General features: G+C 42.8%; 1 protein-coding gene across 3 annotated transcripts in view; it reads right to left on the reverse strand.

Annotated features, from left to right (window-relative positions):
• Positions 1-1468: 1468 nt before the first annotated feature.
• The window catches only part of ephb4a (eph receptor B4a), a 39757-nt gene continuing 21072 nt past the window's right edge, over positions 1469-20153 (reverse strand). Inside the window, exons 2-18 of one of the 3 annotated variants that reach the window (XR_005078554.1) lie at positions 19696-19766; positions 17256-17540; positions 15558-15948; positions 12710-12862; positions 10910-11245; positions 10701-10825; positions 9616-9781; positions 9176-9275; positions 7837-7901; positions 7562-7675; positions 6914-7161; positions 6604-6819; positions 6227-6376; positions 5458-5651; positions 4830-4988; positions 2636-4599; positions 1469-2411 (exon numbers count right to left, since the gene is read on the reverse strand). Coding sequence is in view for 2 of the 3 variants with exons in the window: in XM_037119556.1 (XP_036975451.1) it covers positions 4491-4599; positions 4830-4988; positions 5458-5651; positions 6227-6376; positions 6604-6819; positions 6914-7161; positions 7562-7675; positions 7837-7901; positions 9176-9275; positions 9616-9781; positions 10701-10825; positions 10910-11245; positions 12710-12862; positions 15558-15948; positions 17256-17540; positions 19696-19766 (2882 nt within the window). In the remaining variant the exon portion in view is untranslated. Of the gene's footprint in view, positions 4600-4829; positions 4989-5457; positions 5652-6226; positions 6377-6603; positions 6820-6913; positions 7162-7561; positions 7676-7836; positions 7902-9175; positions 9276-9615; positions 9782-10700; positions 10826-10909; positions 11246-12709; positions 12863-15557; positions 15949-17255; positions 17541-19695; positions 19767-20153 lie in introns of all 3 variants that reach the window. The other 2 variants (XM_037119557.1, XM_037119556.1) reach the window with 2 other exon arrangements.

Consider the following 20153-nt stretch of genomic DNA (forward strand, 5'->3'; position numbering starts at 1 on the left):
ACACTTGAATGCACACAGGAATGCGAGGGGGAATGACACAATCCACAAAATGCAGGGAAAAAAAACCTGGTCGGGCTGGTGGACAGCAGCCCTCGTGAATGGCCATTCAGACGCGCAGACAAAGGCAGGGCCTGGATGTGTACTATACGGCGGGGGTCAGAGGTCACGCAAAGCACTGACAGAAGTAGAAACCAGGGATGAATGCCCGGCTCTCCCTTTCAAATGCTGAATCACACCGACGCGGAGGTTTTCGTACGCACCAAAACACACCGCAGGGCTGAAGTAAAGGAGAAAAAAAAAAAAAAACATGCTTGCAGGAGCAGTTACTCATCGTAATTTAGCTCCACTTGCGCAGGTCTGTGCATATGGGCCACACGAGAGCAGTAGAACAAGAGGAATGAGTCAGTAACATGGAGATAATCAAAGCACATTAATCAATGAACCTAAACGCTTCTTGAAGGCCCTGGCAGCTTTTTCGCCCTGGTTATGGCAGATTTGGAGATGGGGAAGAGAGGGAAAGAAGGAAAAAAATTGAGTGTGAGAGTTTTAAGCTTATGCTGTGCTATAAGCTGCTCTCAGCCCGGGGCACGGGGAAGAAAAGAACATCTCTTCGTGATTAAAAGGGCTGAGGACCAGGAAGGGAAACATAGGAGAGGACAAGCGTCAGCCCCCCCCCCATTCCCGAGGGGTAAAGACACTCTAGAGAAACAGAAGGGAAAAAAAGAGGAAAGGCAAGAGAGAAAGCAAAGCCGGGAGACGCAACTGGGGGAGTGGGACTCAATTCACGCCCTCGCAGTCTCTGATTTCACTCTCATTATTAAAAAAAAAAAAAAGAGAGAGAGAGACGGCGGGGACAGATGAGAGGAATGTTTGCAACAAGAGCCACACAGAAGACAGAAACACAGACACACACACACACACACACACACACACACACACACACACACACACACACACACACACCCCATTAGACATTGTACTCGCACATTGTTCGCTCAAGATCGCAGACAACTCGCGCGGCACATTATCTAACCAAAGATGGATAACGAGAGCAACATGAACTATTTATTTACCTCACGTCTGCGAGCACTGACATAAAAATTTGGTCAGAGAAAGAAACAAACAAACAGTGTGTTTTAAGTGAAAAAAAACAGAAAAAAAGGGGGCAGCTGCTTTGCTGTGTGCGCCGATTTGCTTTGAATTTGGGACAGAAGTCCATTAGGGTCACCGGGACAGAACAGCGTGTCATTGGACCTGACACGGTTAAAAAAAAAAAAAAAAAAAAAAAATCTGTGGGACTTGCACTTTCAGGTAAGGTATAGGAAACTTCCTGTGAGGTCCACACAATGACATCTGATTTATATCAGCGTCGCTTTTCATGCTCCACTTGAAACGGGAATGAGTTTGATGAGATTGAATATCTCGCCGAGGCCATCAGATATGTTAATAAGCTGAAAGATGGGAGTCCTTGATGGTAAACACTGGTGTGTATCTTTATTATGAATACTGAATACAGATTAGCCTACACACAGGATGGTAATCAAAACATACTTTATCTATTCATTGTTTCGAAGATGACTCTTATTGAGATCTTCAATATGAAGACCACATCTCCCACAGTACTTCTTCCACTCTTGCACGACAATACCAGAGTTTTTGATTAAGGTCTTACATCAGCACATGTTGGAAAAAGATGAATTTGTATGGCAACACTGACGTGTCAACCACACTTGCTCCAAGTGAAAAATCATTGCGCCACCATATCTATGGGGCACATTAACCAGACTACAATATCATTTATTATACCCAATTAACACATCTGACTGGATTTTGAATGTGCGAAAAAAAGCACTTTTAACCTCTTTAAATCCCAGAATATAAACACCTGTGATAGGAAAAAACAAAATGCAAAGCAAACTGAAGAAAAAAAAATACAACAAACTCAAAATAATAAAGATGACAATCTTCCATAAAAGTACACTATGGCACCGAGGTAAAACCATTTGGAAACACTGATATGTATTTTGTATTCCACGTAGATGTTTTTAGTAGCTGTGTAAGCTTCATTTTTCTTGCTTCACTGCAGGTCTGTAAGCAACCAGGGGGGAAATTATACATGACCTAAATGTCAAAAAGGCTGGTATTATCCTTCAAGAGGTGCACAGTCTTTGAGCAATACTTTGACATTTTGATCTCGAGTCTGTTATTCCTCTTCACCAGCAGCTTGTAATATTATGCAGGGGGGTGCTCTGCTAATCAAACAGCAGCTGAGCGGTATTATTAGCATTCCAACCTGAAACCAATGGATACGACTGGCTAAGAGCTAGCCTGTTAACGAGTTGTGGTACTGAGAAATGCCTTTTTGCTTTGAGGTGGAAGCAGAAATGCTTGGCCGACTCTACAACCGACATCTGATAAAAAGAAAAATAATACACTACAGTTAAAAATGTGGGGCTGCTCTGCTAATTAAGTAGCAGCTCAGCAACATTATTAGCCTTCTAACCTTAAAACAATGGGTATTGTGGCAACAAGCTAGCCTGTTAGCTGTGCATGAATTTTTCATGCTAAATGTCAAGATTGTTAAGAAGCTGTTTTTCTTTAGCTTTGGGGCAAAAAGCAGAAACATTTTACTTACCACACAAAAATCACTGGATTACAGAAAACAGCACTCCTATCATGGAAGGCAAGGGGTTTGTGTTGCTAATGAAACAGCAGTTACTGGCCTTCTGCCCTCAAACCAGCTTCTGGCTATAAGCTAGCCTGTTAGCCGTGCATGGTTTTGTCATGCTAAATGCCAAGAGTGTTAAGAAACATACGTGTTGCTTTAGGGCAAAAGAAGAAATATTTTACTGACCGCACAACCAGCACTGTGCTATGCTAATCAAACAGTAGTTACTCGTATACTACCCTGAATCCAGCTCCAGGCTACGAGCTAACGTATTAGCTGTTGTGCTGTTTTTCCATGCTTAATGTTAACTATTTTCTGCAGTTCTGGGGCCAAACCAGAGAGATTTTAAATGTCAAGATCATTAAGAAGCTGTTTTCTGTGTAGCTTTGGGGCAAAAAGCAGAAACATTTTAGTTACCACACAAAAATCAACTGATGAAAGAAAATAAAACACTTAACATAGAAGGCAAAGGGCCTGCTCCGCTTAATCAAACAGCAGCTATTAGCCCTCTGCCCTGAAACCAACTACTGGCTACAAGCTAGCCTGTTAGATGGTGTTTTCTTTTACAAAGCTTTGGGGGCAAAATCAGAAGCATTTTTTGCCAAATACAGAACCAGCATGATGAAGGAAAATAACACTCAACTCCAAAATGTCAAAGTAACCCTTACCTACGTACCCCCTTAGGTACATTTAAATGAGACAAAAATCATTCAGGAGAGATTTCTGCTTTATAAAATTGGCATTTAAGTCCACAAAGACAACTGAATGGCACTGGAAGATGGAGATTACAGAACAAGAGAATTAAAAATGTATCACTTATATCAAGAAAAACAAATTTGAGGCCAGATAGCTTCCTTGGTCAATTTCCACAAAGAAAACCAATTCTACAGTGATCTCTGGTCTCTGAGTCCACTTGGTCCTCGATCAGCCTAACAATATTAAAACTGAGCTGCCAGCAGAAACACAGGCAGTAGAGATTACCAACCACACTCCAAGAGGAACACGTGGAGAATACAATTCACTCTGAAATGACAAAAGTGCAGATATGTCTCTGTGCCTCTCTTCTCCTCACACGTGAAGCTGGTGAGGGGAGAGCCAGACCCGGGAAGGTGAAAGATGTCTGATTAGGTCGAGTAAAGCACTCTCCAAAGTCTGCAATTCACATCACACCTGAGTAAAGAGGAGGTAATGTTGAAATCAAATGGGGGAGAAAAAAGTTTTAAAAATCCAACAGCAAAAATGTTCAGTCTTGATGTGGATGGTGTCTGCAGTAATCCGGATGGATTTAATGGAAGACACCCAGGGTGAAAGCAGTTCTCATTTGTAATTACACAATGATATGAAACGTGAAATCCTTGGATTGGCACCAGCCTTTCTTTTGTCTGCTTTGGTGACGTGATTTTTTTTTTTTATTTTGACAACAAATCAGTCAACTGTCAGTTTTAAAAATGACATGATTCTACAGGAACTTTGTAAACTCTGATCTCTCTAACACGGTTAAGCACATTTATTGGGTCCTAACCTTGTGTGGAAATAAAAACACTGACAACAAACTGTAAAAATGAGTCCGTCTGCACGTCAGCTTTGTCCTCTGTTCACTGTAGATGACTCGCTTGTCTCTGGACATCCATCTCACCCCGATGAGAAAGTCTCAGCTTTAGTCATTTATTTTCTTCATTATCTTTTTAGTTATTGATAAATTCTTCCGATCTCTCTTGGGAGTTTGTATTCAAAGTGGGTCGCAGGAGAGGATCCGGAGTGCTCTCAGTACATGGCTGCACCTGTGTGCTGGTGTTCACGTCGAGGTTGGGGGACAGGTGAGCTAGAAGGTCACAGTCGCAGTGCTCTTGTTCTGAAAGGTCATTGTCTGGATGCTGGAAAGGATTTTCCTCTGATGCCCAGCCAGCGTCACTCCCATGTGCAGCAGATCCCTGAAGCAAAGATGAAAAACATCACTAATTAGACAAGAAAATAATCATTTTTGGGTCTCTGGGCCTCCACAGTCTTTCATACTTAAATGTCTTAAAGGATTAATTTAGCTTGTTTGCAGCTATCACTGTTAAGGAGACATGAACTGAATAGTGAACATGTTTCTCCAGAGAAAAGTTAATCAGTTAAGATATTAAAAAAAAAAAAAAAAAAACTGGAGATATGAACTCACTGCGTGGAGACTTGGGCCAGCTGGTCCACTGAGTTGAAGCCGGCCTGCAGGAAACTGTCCTCGTAGCGCTCCATCTTGATGGCCCTGAGCCATTCCCCCACTGAAGCACACGACGAGAGGGCTAAAGGTGCACGCTGGTCCAGCAGGGGGTAGGACGGCCTGGGGGGACAGAGTGGACAAACAAAGGAGCAACTTACAAACACTGTCACCAGTAACACAGTGAGGCGCTTATATATATATCCTGCAGCAACATTCCAGTCGACAGGCAGAGGTATAATCTGAGCCTTGAGTGACTGACAGGGACAAACAATGGGATTTGTCAGGGGTGGAGTGTCCTCTGCTGTATGCAACCAGCTGACAGGCAGAATGTGGAGGGAGGGAAATGGACACAGCAAGAGGCTGACAGGTCACAGCAGGATATTAAGGTGGTACATAAGATTGGGCAGTAGGAGGCTAATGTCTATCCTTCGACGGCTGGAAAACTAAACGGACACCAGGAGACAGACATTTTGAAAGGACAGGCATTCTTTCTTTTGTCTGTGCATTCTTGAGCTGCATATTCACTGTCATTGATGACGTTATTGGGGCAGGCTTTCTGTCAATCACTCAAATACATCTCCATTCTCACCCTGCTCCTTCTTGAGCCACTATTTTCAGCGATGCGGGGTTGCGGATCAGCTTGTCCAGAGCACTGACGAGGTCCGCGAAGCGAGGCCGTGCCGAGCGGTCCTTCTGCCAGCAGTCCAGCATCAGCTGGTGCAGATGGGTGGGGCAGTCAGGGGGCGGGGGCAGCCGGTAGTCCTGCTCTATGGCATTGATTACCTGATAGGAAGAAAAACTATTATTCAAACCTCGATGTTATTACAATCAATCTCAAGTTGCTAGGAGGGGACAAACAGGAAGCCAAAGTAAATAACAGAGAATAGGGAAAAAATAGAAAATCCTGAAGGTAGATTTCCCACTTCATTAGCTGTGTTTCCATCTAATTGTCAAGGAAATGTGAAGTAAACTTTGGAAAAAAAAAAAGAAAATATGAATTCGGCACATTTTCCTCAACTGGTTTGGAGCAAATAACTGGCCTTTGTGTGGTGTAGTTTTGTCACAGGTTGGCGGTATGGCCATAGGTAATTTTCATCAAAGTTAAACCTCACTCAAGTGTGTGTGAAAACCCTTTTGTGAAATTGAGGATGTGCTGTTTCCATCAACCTTTTACAATCGAGACTTCAAATTGCGCGTAAATATTGTGATGGAAACACAGCTCCCGACTCCTCGGTACAAAACACTCTTTATTTTCTATTATTTTTAGCATGCAAATGTGAAACTTTCTTTTGGAGAAGCCTGTCTCCGACTGCTGACGAAATCTTAAGAATCTAGAAAGGGTTCTTGCTTAAACTTACATCCTGGTTGCTCATGTCCCAGTACGGCCTCTCTCCAAAAGACATGACCTCCCACATGACAATGCCATAGCTCCAGACATCTGAGGCTGAGGTAAACTTTCTGAAGGCGATCGCCTCCGGTGCTGTCCAGCGGATTGGGATTTTACCTCCCTGCACAGAAAAGAAAACGGTGAGCTCTGCAAATAAACTTCACATAAACATGCTCACACAGAGTGAAGGGGTTCTTGGATTATTTTTTAAATGACTGCAGAGAGAAAAGCTGATTTTTAGCTTTTGTTAATTATTATGATAAACACAATTTGATACATAAATATATAAATACCATCAGACAGACAGATATACCGTAGATTATCTTAATTAACACTTTGTCATCTCACCAGAGAGCTGGTGTAGGTCGGGTCAGAGGAGTTCTCCTGTAGGAAGCGTGACAAGCCAAAGTCAGACACCTTGCACACCAGGTTGCTGTTGATCAGGATGTTGCGAGCAGCCAGGTCCCGGTGGACGTAGCTCATCTCTGCCAGGTACTTCATGCCGGAGGCGATGCCGCGCAGCATACCTACCAGCTGGATGGGCGTGAACTGGCTGTCGTTCAGCTGCGGGAGAGAGGAAACAGGTCGGTTGGAAAATCAGTGAAGAATTGAGTGACAGAGCGTTTTCAACATGCGTGTTCCTCGGTTTCGCACTCACCCGTAGAAAAGAGTCCAGAGCTCCATTCTCCATAAATTCTGTGAGGATCATGACTGGACAGCTGGCCGTGATGATCCCCTCCAGGTGGATGATGTTGGGGTGCTGGAACTGGCCCATGATGGAGGCTTCAGACAGGAAGTCTCGCCTCTGCTTGTCGGTGAAGCCTCCCTTTAGCGTCTTAATTGCTACGTAGTTTTCTTTTTTCCCTGGGATCTTCAGCCGTCCTCGACACACCTCCCCAAACTCTCCTGCCGCAAGCAGAAACATAAACACACATTAGGGACATTTACTTTAACAGGTGTTTACAACATAAAGAGGACAACAGTGGTCTTTGGTAAAATGTAGAGCTTGCTTGCAGCTAGAGGTGCCCTTTGTTTTCAATATGGGCTGCTAACATATTTATCAGTTAATTGCTTTACTTGCAAGGCAATATTGAATTTTGTCTGATAGAGAAGAATACAGACAATTGTTTTAAATGTCACACAATCAATTAAACTTTGTAAATTTATGTTTTTAACAAGGAAGATAAAAAAAAACATCAACAACAAAAAAAAAAACAAACAAACACTTGAATGCAGTCTGTGAGTCTACAGAGAGATTTGACCAACACTACACGGTTTTTGAATTAGGGGAAACTCAGAGGCTTACCAGCACCGATAACCTCCTCGATCTTGACAAAGGAAACATCAATTTCCTTGGCAAACTCTCTCACTGCCTCATTAGGGTCCTCATAGGTGAAGGGGTCGATATAAACCTTGACCCCTGAAGGAGAAAGACAAACAGAGTCGTGGGAAAGGAAAAGCAGAAATGTTAGAGCACTATGATCGGCACTGAGCCCCGCCACATTAAAAAAAGATTTTTCTTGACGTGAATGAGTTGTAAATCAAAGCTGAGGTTTAATGTGCACGTCTTTCATCCGTTACCTTGGCCGACAAGGTACTGGTTGTTTTTGTCGCTCAGCTCTGGATCCTTTACCCGGCTGTGTCTGCTGCAGGCAGAGAGAGATGGAGATAAATAAAATACGATTAGGATGGCAGTGCAGTTATCTGAAGAATAGATATTAAGACTGTATTTTTTTTTTCTCCAAGCGTTCCAAATGCTTTATCAGCCTAATGTGATGCAAATTGATGGTCTTACAATGTGGCTGTTGAGATGCAGTAACAGTGCAATGAAAGAAGATGCTTCTCTGACTGAAATACACCGAAAAAAAAAAAATCACACATTGTATGATGCAAGCGAGCATAGGAGAATATGGTAATTTATTGACCCCATTGGGGAATACTGTTGACCAACTGCATGCACCGAGAGGTCAGAGGTCAGTTCAGCTACAGACCAATACACTTTAGCTAACACAGATACAGTCCCTTGCAGGACACTCTCTTTCTGCCATCATTCTATTAAGTTTTTTCACAAAAAACTGAGCCTGCTTCAGAAAAGGCTTTTGTTGTTCTTAAACAATCCTCAGCGATCTCAGACGCACGACACACGATGGCCTGTGGTAACGGCCTCTACGCTTGTGCTCTTTGACACAAGCGGCTCCATTATAATTCTGCTGGCGCAAACTCATCCCTGCAAGACTGTAACAGCCCTGTAGCTACTGGATCCCTGCCTTCCACCATTTTTCTCCCTCTCCCACCTCATAAGCCCAAAATAGCAATAATGCACCACCCTCGGTTTAGTGGCAGATCTGGGCCTCAGCCACTGGTTTTTGTGTGTGTGTTTAAGTGTGTGTGTCACAAGGTCACGGCTATTGTTCTCCTGTCCTGTGGAAACAGGGTTGGGACGCCTGCATCCTGTCTCTCCCTGCCCTCTACCTCTATCGTCATCTCTCTCAATCTCACACACACACACACACACACACGCGCACACCCACACACACACACACACACACACACACACTCTCCCTTTCTCCCTCTGATGCCATCCAGCAGTATTTACTCAAACAATGAAGCCCAAGGAAAACGTGCTAATGAGCAGGATAACTTTTAGCTGTGTAAGCAAAAGAAATCATGAGCGCTGCTTTGTGTCTGTTCCTCACACAGAACAAAAAATGGTGTCGGTAGCAGAGTGCAAATCCACTGTTGATAAGATATGATTTGTATAAACAAAAGAACAAAGTGGTTCAAAGCTGTAAAATTGGGGTCAGGGTTGTTATTGGTTTTCGATTTCCCCATTTTTTTCCCCCTCTTCCTGTTATTCTGCCAGCTTCTTCACCTTTCCAAATCTTTTTCTCTCCCTTTTTCCCTCTTCCCCAGTTCTCACCGTATGCAATAGGCGGCCACAAAGACAAAAATGACAAGCAGCAGCATCCCAACAGCGATAAGGATGCCTGGTACCAAGAACTGGGAGGCAGAGTCTTGTCCTGAGAGAGGAGGCAAACAAAAGAGATAGAGAGAGAGTTAGAGAAGGTAACGCAAAGAAATCGTGACAAGGAGGTTTACATTAGTAGTACAGAAAAAGAAAGAGAAGGGAAGAAAGAACATGACAGGAATTTATAATATCAAAGAGGTTTGGTACAAGGACACTAACTCAATACAAGGACACAGGCAACAAAGTCATAACAAGAAACTGATTGTGCAGGAAAGAATCTGAGAAACCTTCCCAATGGAAATGGAAAAAGAAAATGTGTGAAAGAAAAAAAAAAAAACACACTAATGCGTGTGAAAACTCCCACTTCATGAGCAAATGGGGCCTTTTCTTACCATCAGGAAGCGTGCGGAAGACAGCTGCAGGACTGAAGCTGCCATACCCGGCCATGGTGCGCGCCCGGACCTGCACCTCGTACTGAGTGGCCCTACGGAGGTCTGTCAGCACAGCCTGGTTTCTGTTACTCTCTGCGTAGTGGCACTGATCTTCACTACGTCGCTCCTACAGCATGAAAAACATGAATTAGCTGGACTGGAAGAGAGTGTTAAACAGGAAAATCTAAAAAGACTTAATTAAATAGATTCAGTTACATTTCACAGCCTTAATCAGAAGCATGTCCTCTGTGTTGGATGTTTTGAGATTTCTTTCTTTCACACAATAGCGCATCTATCTCAGCTGTATGAAGGTACTTTTGAGTCTGTTTTTTGTTTTAGTCAGAACAAAAACACAAGCCACAGAAATGTGAAGTGCACACCCTTGTGTGCTGTGTACTGTCTCAACAGTTGTCACACGCAACACTGAGAAAACTTGATTAGATGACCACATCTTCAGAAGATATGCTGCAAACTAAGTCGTCAAAACTATTAACGCTTCGACATCTTTCCAATACCACGTGTTTTAAACAAAATGCAATCCATATTCAATAGTGCTGCACATTAATACAGAAAAACAAACAGATTTTTAGCTCAAGGCTGCACAGTTATTAATACTAATACAAATGTGTTGGCATGCGGTCAATGACTTTTCTCTATAAACACTTTTCGCAGATTATTAGTAAAGCAATTTTGCTGTAATAGTTAAAGAGGCGTTGAGTATCATTTTTTTAAAACTAGTATTGTATCAACTTTTAAAATAATGGTGTTGTGACAATCTTACCATAATACATAATTGCTAAATTCTGAAATATGTACAGTATAATTGTTTGGCTAGATGACCTGCAGGCACTTTGTGTTTCTGTTCACTTGACTTGCCTGTTTGTTTTACTGAAGAAATCTTTTACCGTCGAGCAACTAGCCCTGTTTACATTTCCTCTATTGTGTCTTTTCCAATGCAGTATCATGATGAAACATGAGTCAGGGAACCTGAATGGTATGTGACCTTTAAGGCTGACAGTCGAGAGATGTTGTCATGGTGCTCTCACCTTCTCACAGTAGCGTAGCTGGTACTGCAGGATGGTGTAGTGCGGCTGAGCTGGGACTGACCAGTGCAGAGTCAGACTGCTCTCTGTGGAGTCACTCTTTCGAATGACAGACACCAGCGACGGCACTGCACAGATGGCAGAAGAATTATAAATACCACAGGATATTGAGACTATTTATACCATTGTACCTCTTCCTCTCCGCCTCTCACCATCATGGATCGTGGTGATGTTGACGCTTTCGCCGGCAGGTTCCTTGCCGCTGAGCTCAGACACTCCGTTGAGCGTCTGGATTGTGAAGCCGTACGTGGTGTGAGGCAGCAGGCCCCACACCTCCACCCTACGACCCAGCAGGCCGTGCTGCTGGGGCCGGTAGCTGACGCTGTCTCCACAGGAGAGGCACGGTCCTTTGGCTGACCTGCACACAGAGCACCTGATGGTGTAGGTCAGGTCTGTTCTGCCGCCGTTGTCCAGGGGTTCATTCCACTCCAGACTGAGTGTGGTGTCGTTGATCTCGGTGACGATGCTGCGCGGGGCTGAGGGAGGTCCTACAGAGAAGTAAACGTAAAGTTTTCACTACGTTGGACATTGATTGAATTAATAAAGATCATTTTATTCGTCTCTTTTCCACTTTTTGTTGCGACTGCATACCTTTAGCAAGCACCAGTAGTCATCCCCCAAATTTTGTCACATTATTCGGTGGGGAAAGTCATCACAATTTTAATTTGTAGGCATCGGTAAGACTGATGTGCATAAAATTTCTCCATCCACTAGAAATTATTATCTCTGCCGTGTTATTTTACTGCTGCCTTACCTTTCCATGACCCACACAGATCATTTATCTGGATTTTTCCATGTGCGTGAAAGTCATTTTTTTTCAGTCCGCACATGAAGTCACGAAGCAGAAAAATGGTCCCGCAATGGGCTTTGCATCACAGCAGGAGCATATGTGTTGCAGAATTTAACTGGTGCAATTACATTTGTCTAAAACTGGATGATAATGATCACCGTCTGAAAATTGTAAGAAGATAGCTATTGCCTCAAGCCAAGCATAACTAAACAGCAATAGCACTCAGCCACTGCGAATGAGTTTCTGTTCCTGCCAAGGAGACACAGCTTTGTCACTGAGCCTGCAGCTAACTTAAGTGCTAATAGTGTTCTCATTGGAAACCCAAGTGGGGCAACATCATAGACATTCTGGGTGCGAATGCATACCGCAGTCGACGTTTGGGAATCTTTAAGAGGCGATACATTTTATGGCTTTACAATCAGAATCCACTTTGTTAAAATCACTGAGGCTGTCACAGTAATGTAAAACACTTATTTTCAGGGGAAAAGGTCCGCACGATTTACAGATAGCAGGGCTGGTGTGCAATTTCACGAACAAATTGAAAATATAGGTGATGAGCAGAACTGCATTGGCTATCTAGCACAAAAAAAGAATATATAATAGGAATGTACTAATTACATGATCATAATTAAGATAACGCTTTTGTAATTAAAGTTATCAGCAATAATAAAATTGGTATATTCTAGTTGGTGTTGATGTTACACCTGCAGGGAACAGGAACTGACAACAGCCGACTCTGTGTCACATTGTTTCACGTTCTGTAGGCGGCCTTTGCAAAAGGGCGCACCTAATTAAAAAAGTCCCTCCCATTCACACAACCAACATGCGGCTGAATTGAAATTCCTGAATCTGCATTGGAGGTGTCACTTTAGACCATCAATGCCTTTTCCACTTTGGAGTGAGAGCCCTACCCCCAAACAACCTGTCACAAAAGACATGCATCTCAATGCCCAGCAGTGGGACAATGGACACAAAGGAAGATTAGAGGAGTTTGGCTAAATGACACCAGAGGGAAAGAGAAATAGCACCAGAGACGGTAAAAACTAAATGAAGAAGTGATGGGGGGTGGTAAAGAGTGAAAACAAGCAAATGGATGCTTGTCTTGCTTGGCGCCTTTTTAGATTTGCAAGTGAATCTGTGCAGGAGTTTTCAGCATACTTACTAGTGCACGGGGTGTCTGGAGAGTCGGATTCCGCACGTAGGTATCCGGAGCGGCATGCACACACGGACGCCCCCCTGACGGTGGCGTGGCTGAATCCTGGACAGCCGATGCACTGTCCGTCTGTGCCCGACTTGAACTGACCCACAGGACAGGCTGAGGAGGACAGGAGGGGAAAACAAATGAAGCAAATTATCCCAAGTTATGATTCTGGGCATGACCTGAAAATACAGAAGAACATTAACACCCACTGTGTCCCTGACAGACCTGGGTCAAACTGAATTGGCAAACACTTTTGTGTCTTTTTGTCAGGGTACAGGGGTGCCAGATGGTTGCAGATTGACAGACAGAACCATGTAATGAGAGCTATAATCTGAAGACAATTACAGTAATGAATTTGGTAGTAAAAGTCATTTAAGTGAGCATCCTGTCTGTCATCGGCCTGCTGCTTATCATTGAATTTATCTAAATAACAAGAGCAAACATGTGGGACTCCTAACAAAGAGCTGGCTCTGCTTATTGATCCAAATATTGTTCCAAGTCTTCTCACAAAAAACAAAACAAAATACAGCGAGGTGAGTGTGAAAGGATTAGCTGACTGACGGAAAATCAATTGACAACAATTTTGCCAATCCATTAGAGCAAAACAAAAAAAAAAAAGCAAAAAAATTCTCTGGCTGAAGCTTCTCAAATGTGAAGTTTTACTGCTTTTCTGCTTTATATCACTGAAAATGTGTCACTGACATTTAAAGGTTAACTGTACCAATTTAAAAGCAGTCCACTGGTCGAGCATTGTAACACTGCTGGACTCGTGGACAGTTTCAAAAACAAATGATATAAATGGATACATCAGAACCAGAGATATAAATGTTTTTATTTCATATATTCTTCATTCTTTTTAAAATATAAAATCATATCCCACTATGCCACTTAGGAAATTTATCAGATTACATGCAGCGTCCTCTGGAGCCACAAAAGGCTTTATACTACTGAGTTACACTTAACTAGATTAAAAAAAATGAAATAAATAAATAAAATAAAACAACATTCATCGTAATTGAAAAGTATAAGTCACCGGTTGCAGCCCCACGAAGGGAATCTACTTGATACACACCAGGTTTAACACATCGACAGGACAACTGTGACGCCACCCACAGTGACTAAATCCTGCAGCGTTTCTCAGTATTTTTTCAGCGTAGCGGATGAAATGCAGCTGCTGAGTGAGAGAAAATAAAACAATAAACTTTCACACCAAGTGGAACATTGTTACAGTCAAAACTAATTTTTCGCAGGGTCAACACACTCTCGGCGATTCTTCTCCAGCTGACATTTTGCCAGCGGGAAATCCCCCACGTGTGAAAAATGTCTCATCGAGTGCTGCTGCATATCTCACATGTTGAATGTTGGTAAAATAAAAAAAGCAAGTTGCTGTCAGAAGAAGGGATTATTAAAGTAGTGTAGTGAGTGATTATGAGCTCTTATTTCCTCCACAAGTGACACCTCAAGCAACAGCCTGTTGCTGTTTCTCAGTGAACACTGTTTTTTTTTTTGTTTTTTTTGATTCAATCAGCTGTAAGAATATTTGTTGAGGGCCTGGAATAAATAATGATATCAAAATACTGCTGAAACCTTTCATTATATCCTTTACTGATATTAGTAATTTCTGGAGTTTGTTGACAGTTGCTACAAATTATGTCGTAGCTTAATAACTATTTGGGAATATTCAGGGTGCCTCTATTACACAACATTTGTAAAGCTATACTTGCACAGGAGGAAACACACCCCTCCCATGGTGCAGTATTTATAGCCCGCTAGAGCTTCACTTCAAAGACGTAGTTTAAATATTCTAATGATGCTCATCTATAACACTAAATCAACTTGAGGGGATTCCTAAGTTTTATGTTAAAGGCTTGTGTTTGACCCAGAAAATATGTGTATTGTCTATGGGAGATAATGGCAGTGTGGCTAAAGTAATTCAACCACACGTCAATTTCATTCTCCTGAAACGACCGGCCTATGAAGCAAATTAACAGTTCAATCTCGCTATAAAGGCAATTTTCCCTTTATGGTCTGGTGAGCGTATTTTTCCACACAGCTCTCTTTGGTGACAGAATGCTGCAAATGTCAACCTCACCTCACCAGAAGCAAAATGTCGGAAATGATTTTTTTTTGTTATGAAAAATCATTATACCTCCCACAGAGATCAAACTGAACCCTGCCTCCAAACACGACCACGCGTTTTCTTGAGAAAAACGTAGCATTTCATCTTCTGTTTCTTTGTTTTTAGAGCTCAACATTTATCCCTGCTGGTGTGATGCAGCATGTGTGTGTGTGTGTGTGTGTGTGTGTGAGTGAGCGCGTGGGGGGTGTTCATGCACGAGGCTTGTTAATTGGACTCATTAGACAGAGCTGCTGCACAGCTCCTGAGAGAATCATCCTGCGTCTTGCTTCTTTTTTTTGGGTCTTGCATTGCTTTGATGTTCTTAAAGCGATATGATCTTTACCTCGAGCGCTCCCCCCCCCCCCCCACTCTCGCTCCCTTCACCTCTCCAGTCCTCCTGTGCTCCCGTCAATGTTAGCTGAACCAAGAGCTGTCGCAGCAGTAAGCTTTTGACCCTGTTCTTCCTCTCAGAGATAAGTGCTGCTCCTGCTGACCTCTCTCTCTGTCCCCACCATGTCACCGCTGCTCCCCTGCTTCATTAACTTCCTCTGCCTCACGCTTCCTCTCCAACCCTCAGTAAACCCCCGCCCTCGCCACACCATTGTTTTCTTGTTTAGTCTGCCTGCTCCGCTGCCTATGTGGGTGTCGTCTACTGTATATACATACTCGTACATGTGGCCTCCTCCTTACCTGTGCATCTTGTGTGTGCTTCAGCTGGCTCAAATCCCGGTAGGCAGGCGCAGGAGGTCGTTGGCTGGCCCACCCACTGGCCGTCCTCCCCGCAGAAGAGCTTGGGCGGTCGAGGTCGGGGCCCCTGCTGGGCGGCGTGCTCCACGCACACACCCTGCGCCTCTTGTACCAGAGTTCGGGGCACAGTTTCAGGGAAAGAGGAGAGGGCACTGACCAGGGGAGGGCACTTTTTGAAAAACACCCTGACAGACAGCAGGGCCATGCAGGCGCCCTGAGCCTGAAAAGCCAAGTAGAAGCCTCTCTTGGAGAGCGGGCCGAGTCTTAAGGTCTTCACATTAAATTTCCGCTCCCCACCCTTCCTTAGAAGAAAGTCCGCAGCCACTGTGTCCACCTAGGACAGGAAGAAAGAGAAAGGATCTTATGTAATGGTCAGATTCCAACACACAGGATTCACTTTTAAAGAGAACCAGACTGGTGATTTTGCATTTTTTATCCATTTTAGCCCATTAAGTAGACATCACATATGTTTTACATTATTGAACGTTTTCCAAAGCATACCACTGTGATTTTAGATTGATTTACTACCTTCCTGGCTGCCATTTGTTACAGTATGCTTTGAACCTCGACTTGCAGGGACTTGAAACGTGTTCGGGAGAAAGGTAATTCATCACAGTGAACATTTCATCACTTTTATTTTTCTGTCAATGTTACATTATTAAGTGGTAATGAAGTCGAGGAGCAGGTACTGTTTCTGAAACCTCTCTTTGGTTTGGCGGTGTGTTCAAGGACGTTACGACATCTGAGGTTCGCCAATGACGCAGAACAGCGCTGCACTTGTAAGCTGTGTGTTTGGAAAATGAAACCCACAGGATAAACTATAAACAAACAGGCAGGTTGCCAAACAGATCGAATGCACTGACAGGGAGACGTTTCAAAACTGTCATCCGTCTTGTGAGAAGATAACATAATTAAGACCAGAAAATAAAAGTGAATCAACATCAACTGTAAGAAATACATAAAGCAGGCTGTTTGCTGAACTGTAAACAAATCGATGGAAGCCAGATGCAAATAAGAAGTTAATCTCAAAATGTAAAAAGATACAGGGTATGCGGCGAGAGCTCTTGTTTAGAAGACATTCACTAATGTAAGACAAGAACTTTATTGCTAATGGTGCCCTTTCTTTTTATGATTTGGACAGCTGTTCTTCTTTCTGAATTAATTAGGCGTTTGTCTAGAATGCATTAAAAGGGTACTTTAGTAATTTAATATTGCTCTACCATAAAACTTGGGGGACTCACAAGAGATGGATTATCTACACCTTTAACCAGCAGTGTGATCAAAAACCTCCCAAACTTTTGGATTATTTGCCTCAACAACTGTTTTGATTGGGCCCTCCTTGTGTAGTAAACAACTATGTCTCTTTCAACATAGGTTTTCTGTTATATATGACAACAGATAACCAGGACAGTCTGGATGACATCAGTGTTCTTCAAGTGGTCTTCATGTGTGAAATGGGTGGAGTAGGCCTTTAATACAGATGTTTCATGTGATAAAAACATAAAACTGTGATTATAAAAGTAGCAGGAGAGGACAGCAGAGGACAACAACCTTTATTTATGATGATAAGATATCCCAATACCAAGAACATTTGCGATCAACCTAAGTACGAATCAAATCAGGCGGTGTGTGAGGATGTACCTTGGTATATGGGTTCTCCATCCAGGGTGGGTGAGTGGTCGTTGCCTCATTGGAGTCAGCCTGGTAGTAGTAGAGGTTAAAGGTCTCCTTACAGCTGCGGTGGTGGGTGCTCCGGGACGAACACTCCATCATGGTGAATCGTAGCTCCACGTAAACCTGCGACGCTCCATGGCGCTGGATAAAGCCACTGCGCAGCCAATGGCTGGACGAGCTGTCAGTCAGCTGACAGATCTGATAGGTCCTCACACTGTTGTTCTCCTCATCCAAACCACTCACTTCCTCCCACTGAGAGCAAAGAGGAGAAACAAAGGGCTGTCAGGTTCCAAGTTACAATGATGTTTGACCCAGAAAACATTTTTGTGAGCCTTTGGTACATTTGATTCTCCTGTAGACTTTCACCTGGGTCTTTATACAATTAGTCACATTAAAAGTCCTATTCATCGTGATAATGTTGCAGTTCTTTGTTGTCCCTCTGCTGTAGTGAACCTCTCACAGGCCCATGGGACAGATGTGGCCAGCAGTGGATTTTGATCCAGCCTGAATTTAAATCTGGGTTGTTAAATCATTCCTCCTGCTGAGCCGCAGCCCAGCTTGTGGGAATACAAGTCTCACTTGTCAAACAGAGCACACTACTGCACTCAGCAGCCGAGACAGACACAGCTCTCAACCTTCAAACACGCTTTTGGACTAAAATACAAGAATACAGAGGGGATATCACAAATATGTATGATGTGAAACCCCTCCACAGAAATCTGCATTTGTTGGGGAGCCAAATGCAACACAGAAATGCTTTAATGTTTGACTTCTGAGTCAACAGCAAACATGTTCGCCATCACCATGTTCCCAAGAGTGGGAAACGAGCAAGAAATTAACATACTCAGGGCAGAATTTAGCAGATTTGCTGAACTTGAGGCTCAGAAATTCAGTTATGTAAATATGTAAATCTTTAAAAATCCATTTGCAGATGATGTGTTGAGTGAGGCAGAATACTGGTCGGAATGAATTACAGTGCAGCAGAGCACTGACAGCCAGGTTTGCATCTCTTGAGGGGAGAATTTCCCTTTCAATCCCCCCAAAAAAATAAATCATATGGACTTTGGCAGCACATTTTTTTTGTGTACAAAATGTTGCCTTTGATAAAGACGTGCAAAATATCCCACAGGGCACATTGAGATTTGACAAAAAACATTTAAAGCAATTGGCAAGCATGTATTTTGAAATCAAAACAGACAGATCTACAAATATACAGTACTGCGTGTACAGTGTTGATGGAGACAGTCATATCGGCCATATGAGATAAATACATGTACTAGGGAATGACCAATTATCCCACTGTCCAATTATGAGATCTGGTATACATAATTTTTTTTAATTATATGAATTGGGAATTTTTGTTGACAAAATAAATAAGTTAAAAATTTGCTACTTTGGCTCTGGGGCTAAATAATAATTCAGTCTAAATATTTTATTTCTGCAAAGTAACCAGGAACTTAAGTTATCAGATAAATGAAGTGAGGTAAAAAGTATGTTACTGGTTTATGACATTTAAGTGAAAAGCAGCAGAAAAAATATCACACTGGAGGTTTCACATGAGCGTTACTTATCCTCTGAAAGAAAGGGAATGTAACAACTCCCATTATGCAATAATGCGAAGTATTTTTGACACTGAACAGCCTTAATTTATATCTGACCAGGTTGGAAGTTGTCAAAAATATCCACAAGAATCCTTCCATGATAAAAATAATCACATGTAAAGCTTTTTTATATTTGCAACTTTTGATGCAGACAGTTCATGGCTTCTCGTCACTGCTGCCTGTCATCAACAGCTAACTCACTGTCATATACTCTTTAGTGTTCTGTGTCAAAAAAAAAACATAATCCAGCCATGTTTTTGACAATGTGGAGCTTTTAATACACTGCTTTAGATGACAGTGCCTTTGCAAACTATTTAGAGACCGCTGGCCTGTTTTCTTTTTGCATGTTAATCAAAAGCACAGCGCAGACACATTTTGTCGAGTATTTCTGTCCAGTTCCAGAATTCTCCCTTTGCCAGCGTCACTCTAACCGTCTTCCATCTGAGACATCAGCGAGTTGAGCAGTTTTGGTCACTGACGCTGCTGGCAAAAATACCCTAGCAACCAGCCCTCCGTTGATCAAATTACAAATATGTCTTTTTCTGGCTCCAGGATTTGAAAATTGTGGGCAGACAGTGACTTCAACTCCAAGGTTGGTGGGATATATCAAAGCATCTGCTTCCAATATACTTTGAATCCCACATTCACTCTGGCGTTCTCTTTATTCTGTCAGTTACCTGCCATATAAGGAGACTCTTTTATAGCTAAAGTAACAAAGGAACAGCTGGAAGCCAAAAATCCCCAGTCACTCACTACGTGGCCCGTGTTAGTAATACAGATAACATAGTGAAGCTGGGGTTACTTACCTCAGGTTTGGTGGTGGAGAAGATGGTCCATTTGAGATCAGAAGTCTCTGTCTTTGTGTTCATCAGGACCTCTGTAGGAAAAAAATATAGTAAAACAAATCACTCACAGCAGAAAATGTTAAAAATGGCACGTTTGAGGCTCATTTACATTCAGAGAAACAGAGTGAACATATTTCGAGTCCCAAGCTTTCTGCCAAGTATCAGCCGTGGCTTATACTGGGATTAGGGTGGAAGATGGAGTTTCACCAGTCAATTACATCCACAGAAACATTCCCACTACCCTAAAATATTTCCCCCTCCTCTCCCCAGCTACACACCATGCCTGTGGCCACACTGAAACTGGTGAAAAGAGTCCGCCTTTGTAAGCACAAGTAGCTGGAACAGGAGAATCGACCAGATTTACACACACTGACATGAGTATATAAAGATTTGAGCCCTCCCAGTCACGATCTGTGATC

This window comes from Acanthopagrus latus, chromosome 13 (assembly GCF_904848185.1).
Source record: "Acanthopagrus latus isolate v.2019 chromosome 13, fAcaLat1.1, whole genome shotgun sequence".
In the NCBI taxonomy this organism is placed as follows: Eukaryota; Metazoa; Chordata; class Actinopteri; order Spariformes; family Sparidae; genus Acanthopagrus; species Acanthopagrus latus.